The following is a 12237-nucleotide window of genomic DNA, read 5'->3' as shown; positions in this document are numbered from 1 at the left end:
AAGTCATTACTCTAACATCTAACATTTATTTAAATAGCACTTAGTGACATAAAAGTAAAATAAGGGAATTGTTGAAATATTGTAGTATATGTTGTGGTGGCAGCTCAGCCATTAGTAGGCATCCCTAATTTTAAAAGTTGTCTTGGTGTGTTCTGTCTTTGCACTAAATTTGCTTCTTATGGTCACAGGTCCTCTCTGCACTGTAAGTGAACCTTTCCCAGCTGTAGTCAGAGAGATGTAAATACTTTTATTATCATTAAAATAAGATAAAATAACATCTGGGATCCACAGGCAGTTCTCTAGAGTACCTCTAGCTCGTTTCCCTTAGAGGAGGAGGTAGGTCCTTAGAAGCAAAAGCTTGCCTGCCTTGGAATTCCAGAGCTGAGCAGCAGGGTGACTCTACTGCCTACTCTGTAGGATTTAGGTAATTCTGGTTAAATACTTGAAGAGCACCATAGAGGTGCTCCTAATGTTTACAAATATTCCTAAAAAATTAATCCTATGAGATAAACTTAGTGGGACATTTTTAAAGAATGAACAAGGAACCAGTAAATTGTAAACTTCCTCTTTTTTTAAACAACAACAAAAAAATCAGAGTTCTGCAATTTCTCAAGTTTCTTTTTTTTTTTTTTTCTGTTCCTTTTCCTGTCTTGCAACCTTGTTAGTACAACCACAGCATAAAATTCTAATATTGTTTAAAAAATTGAGGTTATAACCAAGTTAAACCGGGGTAAGTGGATGTGATCTGCTAAACTCAGACTTTACCAAACTTTGCCTCCTTGGCTTTTCTTCAACTGAGCCCATTTGACCCACATTTATGAGTTCAGTGCTGCCCAATTTCCAAGGGCTGTCCTTTTGAAAACAGGGATTTTCTTTTTCTAAAGAATATCTAGCTCAGTGGCTTATAATTCTAACTGCACATGAAGAGCACCTAGGGAGTTTTTATAAAATACTAGTATCTCAGCTCCATTTCAGACAAATTAAATCAGAAATTCCAGGATGGAGCTTAGGAACCACTCCCAGGTTCTTCTGATGTTTTTCTTGGGTTGAATACTCTTCTATCCTAGGCCAGTGGCCCTCAATGGTGTAATTTTTGTCCTCCAAGGGACATTTGGCAATGTCTGGAGGCATTTTTGGTTGTCCCAAGTGGAAGGGTGCTACTGGCACCTACTAAATAGAGACCAGGGTTGGAGCTACACATCCTGTGTGTATAGGACAAGAGAGTTATCTTGCCACAAATGTTAATTATGCCCAAGATTTACAAACTGATTTAGATGAACACCAAGACTGTGTCAAGTTACCTGAGTTGAGTCTGTTGAGATTCTAATAGTCTATCATAGATGTCATATGAAATCCTCACCTAATCCATAAGCCTCAATTCCTCTAGCTCTGTTTCCAAACCTTAATATTTATTAGCAGAATGAAAGATCTCCAAAAGGTTGATGGTCTTTTTGCTATGTGGATAGCTGAGGAATTATTGCTCCTAACTGCCCATCACTGTGTTCTTCCCCATTTTTGGGACACAAAAGTCACCATCTCTCAACCTTCCTGTTGCCAACTGTTAGTCTTTTCACAGAAGTCTCAACCCTGGAATTTTCATTTGTTGTTCTTGTTTTCTCTCTGTGGTTACAATTGTAAGTAGTGGCAAACAAACAAAAGAACCTCTAGTGGCTTTATTTAGAGATAAGAGGTCACCTAGAATTCAGGGAGAAAATTGACCATCAATTGCAAGAAAATTCTGTAATACAATTTTTGATAATGAAAATGCTACCGGGAAATTTATAAACGAGTAAGACAAGCATACGACTGCCCCAGGAGGCCTCTGAGCAGACGACTATTCTTGAAATCAGAATAAATCAGAAGAAAAGAGTCAGGGAAGGGAAGAATGAATGAATAGCAACTTCTTGCAGGCTCACAAATAGATGGGCAAGTGGGACCACAGAAAGACATTTAGACTTTAATGTAACACTGCTCCCTGGGAGGGTCCAGCCCTCTGGTGTGGCAAAGACTTCAGGGAGAAATGTCCAACAGGGACACTTTATTGCTTTGTACTCTGACCCAGGGCACCAGAGAAGCAAATTTCATCCTTTTTTAGATTCTTGATATGGAGTAGGGTTGAAAGATTTAGCAAAGATAGGTAAAGGGTTCTATTTGAATTTCAGATAAATAACATTTTTTTTTAGTATATGCATCCCAAATATTATATAGGGCATATTTTTATTTAAAATTTTTTGTTGATCTAAAATTCAAATTTAATTTGGCATCTCATCTTTTATCTCACAGCCCTAATCCGGGATTTCCTTCCAAGGAGGAATGATCAGGATTAGACTAACTAGGATAACATGGAACTGCTACTGCAAGATTTACTATCTAACACTGACTTAAACAGAGTTGACGTAGGAAGCAATGGGTGAGGAGTACTCAGGGCTGGTCTCAAGGGCTTAGCTGGAGGTCTCAAATCTCACTCAAAGTCATTTTGTGATCTTCATATCCTTTCCCTCCATGTCATCATTCTTCGCAGCTCAAACTTCATTGAAATTTTTACCTAGAACACTCTCATCCCATGACCACCTAGAGTTAACCTGTCCTAAAATGGCTTTGCCTTTAATTACTGTCTACTTCATTTGCATGTAATTTTTTTCTCCTTTTTTGGATGCCATTTTTATAAGGTGGGGAACCATTGTGAGGTTAATCTGGAATGGAGTATGGTAGAATTTTGATAAAGTTTTCCAACTCTGTTTATTAAGATTCTTTTTGCATTCTTGTCTCCTCTTACTCTGATACTGAAAAAAATGAAAATCATTCCATAGTTCTATATCTTCCCTTGGTTTTAGCCTTCTTCCCATCCCCTTCATTTATTAACTTAGCTTCATGATGCTATTTTTTTCTTTTCCTGTTTCATAGGTCTTGTTCTCCTACAGGGTTTTCTACAAAACAAATGCAGTTCATGGACACATGAAGCAAAAGAGACAGACCTGCATTAGTGTCATCCAACTGAATGGATGAAGATTAATTTTAATGGACTTTTGTCATTTGAGGATTCTGGTTTTACCTACTTTGTGTGAGGCACTGTGAGGCATGTGGACAAGGATATGTAGTTAGTGGGTAAGCCACACTGACTGCTTAGCACCTGACTGTCAACATTACTGTGTGCATCATTCTAGACCTGGAGACTCAGAGGGCAACACACCTTGTCTTCATAGAGGAGACAGATAATAAACAAATAAACCAGCAAAACATTACTCTCAGGTGTGACAAGTGCCATGAAGAAAAATAAGGTGGGGTGATGGATAAATGTACCTTATGGTGAGAAGGAGAGTACATTTAAAGTACAACAGTCAGAGAGGAGTGGAATTTGACAGAGTCTTCATTGATGGGAAGGAGAAAGTGGAAGTTGCTGTCTGGGGAAAAACCTAGACAGAGGGAATAGAAAAATGCAAACACTTAGGCTCAGGAAACAGCAAGAAGATGGTAAGGAATGAAGGGAAGAGTTAGGGAGGGATAAGGGATGAGTCAGAGAGGGAAAACTCCCAGGAGGACACACTGCTTACCTACTCAGGTCTGATATCCCTAGCCGTGATACCATTTCACCTTTCCCTGACCCATGATGCTCTGTCTCAACCTCAGGTATCTCTTCCACTTTCCCTGCTTCTCCAGTTCCATCTGAGACAGATCACTGTGCCAATCTTACTCACTTTGCTTGGGCTCTGACATTTCAAATCAGGTGTTGCTTTTTTTTTTTTTCTACTAACACCTTTTATTCAGTTTTTAACCACATCAGGGAAAATCGAATGTCAAATTTTCCAAATGGCAATTTTTCCACATCAGAAGGTAGTCAACTCTTAAAGAATAAACAATTTGGATATTTCCTGCCTCCAAAATGCTTATCAAATCCTGCCTTTCTCACAGGCTTTGAAACACGTAGAAAATAAGTAAGAAATATTCCAATGAATGAAACATACCAAATGTCAGTAATAAGCAAGATACATTCCTTTGGGAAAATGGCTGTTTAAAAAAAAAATTCCAGTCTGTATATGCAAAGTAAGCAAGGAAATTCAGTCTTTTCATTTTTTCTTCTTTAAAAATCCGTTACTCCTAAAATAGCGTTCCACAAAACTGGAAGTGAAGGACTAAAAGGCCAGGAGAAGGGAGAAGGGAGGGAGCACACACCATTAACACAAAAAGAAGTAAAATTGTTCAAACTTAAGCAGTTTATAAGACTAGGATCATCATACTCCAAGATAACAAAGGCTGGTTGAAGAAATTCACCATTCTGCAGAAGCTGGGGTTTTTATGCTTCATGAAGATCAGTGAAGAGCAATTCACTGCCTTGGAGCAATCCCCCTTCCCACTCCAAATCCTGGTTTCTGCACCATGCCTCCATGGGGAGGGCCTCTCATTCCACCACCCAGCCCACCTCGAGGGCCCCCAGGTCCTTGCAGGTGGTTATCTCCACGGTCCCCTTTCCCAAGCAGCTGAGTCTTCTTCTCTTCCACATTCAGTCGGACTTCACCTCTGAACATGATGGGCCTGTTGCTAAGGACCTTCTGAACAGGCTCAGAATCATCAAACACAACAAAGCCAAAACTGGGTAATTTTCCACCACTATTTATGCGCAGCTCCACCACATTCCCATAATTTTGAAAGAAATCTTTAAGTTCTGATCTGTCCACTTCATGAGGCAGGTTGCCATTGAAGAGTTGGTGACTATCAGGGTGTCTTACAATTCTTCCGGGCTCAACATCACCTTGCTCACCAGCCTCACAAATTGGTCTGGGTCCCCTCTGAGGAGGAATATTTATTCGTTGTTCTCGTACTCTTTGATCCCTCTGAGGCCTCTGGGGTGAAATCTGAGATTCGGGCTTAGACTCTGGACGGGGCTGTGAGGTGGTATCCCAGTAACAGGAACAACTCCACTGGGAGGAAGGTTCTTACTGGTCACAGATGCCCAAGAAAATGTCCTCAGGTCTTCCTGTACTGTCTGAGCTATGTCTGTAGGTGCTGGAGAAGAACTCTTCTGAGCATCCTCAGGAGCAGGTTCTTCTAATACCGGCTCAGACTTTTCCTCTTGGATTTCAGATACAGGTTCTTGCTCTGGTTCTGGTTCAGGATCAGGCTCCGGTTCAGCAACAGGCTCCTCTAAATGTTCTTCCAAGTCATTGCTGACAGTCTGATCATAGAACATTCCAGAATCATCAGGTACCACCTCAGGTGTCTGCTGTCTTTCTTCAGGCTCCTCTACTTCTTCCTCAGATTCCTCCTGAGGCTCAGTGACAAAGCCACCAAAGACCTCATCTTGGTATCTGAAGATATCATTATGAACATAGAATTTATTTGCAACAGAGCCCTCAGAGGCAAGGACAAATGTTTGCATGAATCTTCTCAAAGCCTGGTTGTTGTTTGATAACAGCCCCATCACCTGGACCACCACACCGTCATTAAGAGTAGCATGAGCATCAACATGGCGAATCTTGGTGTGGCAGTTGGTGAAGTTTTGTGACATTACTTTCCTGTGAATTTCTTTCTGCCCATTGACTGCATCTGCTGGCTTTCCATTTGAATCCAATCCCCCATGGACATAGGAAGAGTTCTTTCCATAAAATCTATGCAGCATATCTGAGGCCTGGTTCAGCAGTGTGTAATACTGTCTCACAAATTCCCGCCCGACCAGCAGGGGACTAGGCTTCTCCATAACGATTGCTTTGGTCAATTCAACTCCGCTAGGTCGTTGTGAGAATTACACGAGGCAGACAACTGGCTCAGCACAGTGCCTGGCACCGTGAGGGCTGAGAACACTACTGGTGTTGTCACTAACTCTCCATGCACGCGCTGCTCACTTGTTGCTTACTCCTGCGCGGCTGAGCGGGAGAGGAACAAGCTTTGCCCCACGGCACAGAAGGTGGCAGGAATCCCTCACGCAAGTGCATCCGCCAGGTGTTGCTTTTTAATCAAGCTTTTATTCTCTATTATTTTTCACAACTTTTAACAAAGTGACACAACACCTTTTCATTGAAAACAGCTACGGATTTTATTATAATATCATTTGAATATTAGGAATATGCTAATCAATGGTGTAAATAAAACAAATGCTATAAGAGAAATAAGATGCAAGCATCCCATGACAGTAAAATGTGTATTCCATGGCTTGGATTTGCTTCTTTGCAGCATAATTTAAACACTTTTGGAAATATCTGGAGAAGATAACAAAAATTACAAAAGATGAAAAGAATTTTCTTATTATAGCACCAAACTTCAAGAGGAGAAGGATGCAAAGAAAAATACACTGACATGAAATTTGGTTGAAATTTTATGCTTGTAAAATGATAATATGCTTTTTTACTCGAAAACAATGAAGCTCTTTTAAAAAATTAGTAATTGAGGGTTTTTTCAGTATCCTGAATTGTGAGAACTGTGATACTTGATGTGATAAATCCTGCAAAACTCTCTCTGGGTTATAAAGCCGATTTCTTCAAGAGACACTGCAGTTGAATAAGATAATTTTTACCAAATAGCTCAGGGGAAAAACATGTTTGAGATTTAAGGTGCATCTTTTGTTGAGAAGTGCAAAAGAAAGTAAAAATTTAAGAAAAAGGCAAATTTTGCTGTCAGCTATTTTATGTATCTGTTAATCTTTTATAACCAAGTTTGCAGGGCAGAAATATAAGGAAGCATCTTCTACTTGATTGGGTTACAAAAACAGGTGCAAATTTCAGAGTTCCTGTTAGAAAGGTTTTTTCAGTAGTCGTAAAATCACTTTTCTTCCCCAAATTTTCTGACTTGTACAAAATATACTTTAAAATAAGAATCCTTTCCTCTTCTTATAAAAAACAATTGCAGAACCAGAAGGATTTTTGGTCTTAGTTCCAGGATGCACTTGGCAGGATGCTGAGAATCTGCATCATGCAACATTGGGATGAGGTTACAGGATCAGCCACAGCAGAGGAAATGAAACTTATTAGTTAGATCACAAATTCTCATATCATTGTTGCTCAGATCAGCAACATCAGCATCAGCATCACCTAGCAACCTAGAAATGCAAATTTTCTTGCCCCATTTCAGAATCAGGAATGCAAAGATCAGGGTCCCACAATTACGTTTTGTTAAGGCTTTCGGATGATTCTGACAACACATGCTCAGGTTTGAGAACCGCTGAGTTAGACTAAGATACCACTGGCAAATGTTCCTTCCTCATTTGCTCTTCTGAACAGGCATACCTTCTGCCATTTCTTGAGATCGTGACCACTACAAAATTTTGAAAATGTTTTCCCAGCATATTAAAAATGCTTTCGCTATCAAAATGTATAAATGAATTCTAGTCATATACAACTAATTAGAAAAAATTTAAAAATTAGTAAAAAATGCTTTCACATGTTTTTCTCTTCTTAGACAGACTATATGCTTAATACAAGAATTAGTATGTAGTAACAACTCAATGAGTTTTAGTTCCCAGTCTCCTATCCCTCAGATATTTGCCTGCTATTCATTAATTGAAAGATAAGACAATTGGCATTTCTAAAACATCCAAAGGTAAATTCAGGGAGTAAGTTGGTAGTCATTTTTTATAAAAACTATACTCAAGTTTGCATATCAAATATGTTAATTTATAGAGCAAAGCAAATTAAACACATGTTTATCTTCCTAAACAACCTCTTGTACATTAATAATGATTAAAAAATTAAGACTACCAATATTTCTGACATTTTCTGACATTTCTATATTTTTTCCGTATTATGCAGGAACTCAGACTCAGGAAACAGATTCAGGATTCGGCAGGTGGAAGAAGATGCAAGATGCAGTTAGGATAACAGACATGCTTTATTCAGAAGTGGTAACAGATTCCAGCCTCCGGTCTCCAGCTTCAGCTTTAACCTCAAATCAGTTCCATTTTAGCCTTCATTTTGCTTCCATAGTTCCTGAGTCTTTTACATCAGCCCCTTTGAACATGTAGGCCAAACAAAGACACACTATCAACAAATTGCATTAGTAGGTACATGCTCACAAGTTAATATTTATGACCTTGAGTATATTGCTGAATCAGAGTGTTTTTGGCCTTGACTAAACATAACGTGGCTGATTTCCAGCCCTGGCTATATGCTAACATAGCCCCCAGAAGCCTCAGTGAGGGAGCCTAATTACAGCCATTTTGAGTCTGCCCCAACATCCCCTAAAAGCAAAAATGAAAAAAAAACCCATGTCTTCCTCATCATTTCAAAAATCTCTAGCAGTTACATGTTTCCCACTAGGAAATGTCCATGTGAAGGCTGTGGATATCCAAAGGGTGGTTCTCTTGAACTCTACAGTTTTAGGACCTTCATCCTTTGAACAACTCCTATTTTGGCCAGTGTCAATAATATGATTTGGTAGTATTCTATTTGATGAGGAACAATGTCAGAGATAAATATTTTGCCCATTTCAACAAATTTGAATTGTCCCAGTATTTTTTTGACTACCCAGTAATGATTTTCAGACTTAGGTCCATGAGAAAAAAAAATAATTTCATGATCTTGTTTAAAGTAGACAATCTGGGGGATCCAAGATGGTGGACTAGAGGATGACTGCATTTCCTGTCGCTCCAGAACCCAGGATTGAAGAAGGGGAGGCATTGAGAGACTCAGACCAACATAAGCTGCGGGGTGAGTCTCTCCCACCGGGTGAAGCTCGGCCCGGGCAGCAGGCCCGGACAGGGGCAACTTCTCGGAGCAGGGCAGGGCAGCTAGAGTCTTCCCCAAGCAGCCCTGCTTTCTCCCGTGGCAGGCTCGATCCACAGCCAGCTACTAGGAGGATGCCCGCCCAGTGAGAGCTTTTCCGCACAGAGCCAACCCCAAGCCTGGACCCGGTGGTGGGCCCTGGCCCACAGGCGGCTTCTGGGACCAGGGCAGGGCAGCCAGAGACTTCCCCAAGTAGCCCTGCTCCCTCCAGCGGCAGGCTCGATCCACAGCCAGCTTCTTGGAGCAGGCCGCCCAGTGAGAGCTTTTCTGCACAGAGCCAACCTCAAGCCCTGAACCCAGTGGTGGCCCCGGCCCATAGGCGGCTTCTGGGACCAAGGCAGGACAGGGAGAGGCTTTCCCCTAGCAGCCTGGATCCCTCAGGCTGGGGCAGACTCTGTCTATAGCCAGCTTCTAGGAGTAGGACCGCCCAGTGAGAGGGTTTCCATACAGAACCAGCCCCCAGCCCTGGACCCAGTAGCGGACTAGGGGCAACTTTCTTCAGAAGCACTGCATTATCAAGTTCCTCCAAGACTTCAGGCTACTGAAGGCTGGGAGGTGATATATTGGAAATCTACAGGGACTCTATAAGACAAAGAGGAAATCTGCAATATCTCAGAGTCCCACTGATATCTGACCAATATGAGAAAACAAGGGAAGAAAATGTCCCAAACAAATCTAGATGTTACATCAATAAAACCCAATGACAGCACAGCAGAAGAAATGTCAGAAAGGGAGTTCAGAATGTACATAATTAAAACAATCAGGGAAGCAAATGAGGAGATGAAAGAGCAAATGCAGGCATTGAAGGAGGAGATGAAAGAGCAAATGCAGGCATTAAATGATCTCACCAATCAACAGTTAAAAGAGCAAATACGGGAAGCAAAAGATCATTTCAATAAAGAGTTAGAGATACTGAAAAAAAAACAAAACAGAAATCCTTGAAATGAAGGAAACAATAAACCAAGTTAAAAACTCCATAGATAGCATAACCAATAGGATAGAACACCTGGAAGACAGAACCTCAGACATTGAAGAAAAAATATTTAATCTTGAAAACAAAGTTGGCCAAACAGAGAAGATGGTAAGAAATCATGAACAGAATCTACAAGAATTATGGGATATGATGAAAAGGCCAAATTTAAGAATAATTGGGATTAAGGAAGGCTTAGAGAAACAAACCAAAGGAATGAAAAATCTATTCAATGAAATAATATCAGAATATTTCCCAAACCTGAAGAATGAAATGGAAAACCAGGTATAAGAGGCTTATAGGACTCCAAATATACAAAATTACAACAGACCCACACCAAGGCACATTATAATGAAAATACCTAACATACAAAATAAAGACAGAATTTGAAAGGCTGCGAGAGAAAAAAATCAAATTACATTCAGGGGGGAAATCAATAAGAATATCAGCAGATTTTTCAATCCAGACCCTAAAAGCTAGAAGGACCTGGAACAACATTTACCAAGCCCTGAAAGAAAACGGATGCCAACTAAGAATCTTATACCCAGCAAAACTTACTTTCAGATTTGATGATGAAATAAAATCCTTCCATGATAAACAAAAGCTAAAGGAATTTACCAAAAGAAAGCCGGAATTACAGAACATTCTCAGCAAAATATTCCATGAGGAAGAGATGAAAAACAATGATGCAATTCAGCAACGGGAGGAACCAGCCTAAAGGAATAGCCAAATAAAGGAGAAACCAAATCACGTCAAAAAACAAAAATGAGTCGATAAAATACAGCATCCCTTCATGCTCAAAACACTAGAAAAAATAGGGATAGTGGGAACATTCCTTAACATTGTAAAGGCCATCTACGCTAAGCCCATGGCCAAAATCATTCTAAATGGTGAAAAACTGAAAGCATTCCCCCTAAAAACTGGAACAAGGCAGGAATGCCCTCTTTCACCACTTCTATTCAACATCGTCCTTGAAACTCTAGCCAGAGCAATTAGACAAACCAAAGAAATTAAAGGGATAGGAATAGGAAAAGAAGAACTCAAACTATCCCTGTTTGCTGATGACATGATTATATATTTAGAGGAACCCAGAAATTCCACCAGAAAACTTTTAGAACTCATAAGTGAATTCAGTAAAGTAGTAGGTTACAAGATCAATGCTCATAAATCCAATGCATTTTTATACATAAGTGATGAATCTTCAGAAAGAGGCTAGGAAAACTACTGCATTCACATTAGCCTTGAAAAAAATAAAATACTTGATAATCAATCTTTCAAAAGAGGTGAAAGACCTCTACAATGAGAACTACAGAACACTAAAGAAAGAAATTAAAGAAAACCTTAGAAGATGGAAAGATCTTCCATGTTCTTGGACAGGCAGAATCAATATTGTCAAAATAGCCATACTACCAAAAGTGCTATACAGATTCAATGCAATTCCAATTAAAATCCCAATGACATACCTTACAGAAATAGAGCAAGCAATTATGAAATTCATCTGGAAAAATAAGAAACCCAGAATAGCTAAAGCAATCCTTAGCAGAAAGAGTGAAGCAGGGGATATCGCAATACCAGATCTTCAACTCTACTACAAAGCAATAGTAACAAAAACGGCATTGTACTGGTACCAAAATAGACAGGTAGATCAATGGTACAGAATAGAGGACATGGACACAAACCCAAATAAATACAATTTTCTCATACTAGACAAAGGTGCCAAAAATATGCAATGGAGAAAAGATAGCCTCTTCAACAAATGGTGCTGGGAAAACTGGAAATCCATATGCAACAGAATGAAATTAAACCCCTATCTCTCACCCTGCACAAAACTCAACTCAAAATGGATCAAGGACCTTGGAATCAGACCAGAGACCCTGCATCTTATAGAAGAAAATATAGGTCCAAATCTTCAACATGTTGGCTTAGGATCAGACTTCCTTAACAGGATTCCCATAGCACAAGAAATAAAAGCAAGAATCAACAACTGGGATAGATTCAAACTAAAAAGCTTTCTCTCAGCAAAGGAAACTATCAGTAATGTGAAGAGAGAGCCTACAGAGAGGGAGAAAATCTTTGCCACTCATACTTCAGATAGAGTGCTAATTTCCAGAATCTATAAAGAACTCAAAAAACTCTACACCAAGAATACAAATAATCCAATCGACAAATGGGCTAAGGAAATGAACAGACACTTCACAGAAGAAGATGTACAAGCAATCAACAGATATATGAAAAAATGTTCAACATCTCTAGTAATAAGAGAAATACAAATCAAAACTACCCTAAGATTCCATCTCACCTGAATTAGAATGGCGATTATCATGAACACAAGCAACAACAGGTGTTGGCGAGGATGTGGGGAAAAAGGTACACTCACACATTGCTGGTGGGGTTGCAAATTAGTGCAGCCACTCTGGAAAGCAGTATGGAGATTCCTCAGAATGCTTGGAATGGAACCACCATTTGACCCCAGCTATTCCACTCCTTGGCCTATACCCAAAGGACTTAAAATCAGCATACTACAGAGATACAGCCACATCAATGTTCATAGTTGCTCAA

The 12237-nt window shown here is 39.8% G+C and overlaps 1 protein-coding gene across 1 annotated transcript; it reads right to left on the bottom strand.

The window, feature by feature from the left end:
• Positions 1 to 3748: 3748 nt before the first annotated feature.
• On the bottom strand, positions 3749 to 5715 carry LOC124964638 (ras GTPase-activating protein-binding protein 1-like). Its single transcript, XM_047525180.1, is given in 2 exon segments — positions 3749 to 4882; positions 4885 to 5715. Coding segments are annotated over 2 exon segments (1368 nt in total). The 5' UTR covers positions 5693 to 5715; the 3' UTR covers positions 3749 to 4322.
• Positions 5716 to 12237: the final 6522 nt, after the last annotated feature.

Source organism: Sciurus carolinensis, chromosome 14, assembly GCF_902686445.1.
Source record: "Sciurus carolinensis chromosome 14, mSciCar1.2, whole genome shotgun sequence".
NCBI classification, from domain to species: Eukaryota; Metazoa; Chordata; class Mammalia; order Rodentia; family Sciuridae; genus Sciurus; species Sciurus carolinensis.
Note: the sequence above shows the minus strand (reverse complement) of the source record. Positions and strands in the feature narration are given on the sequence as shown.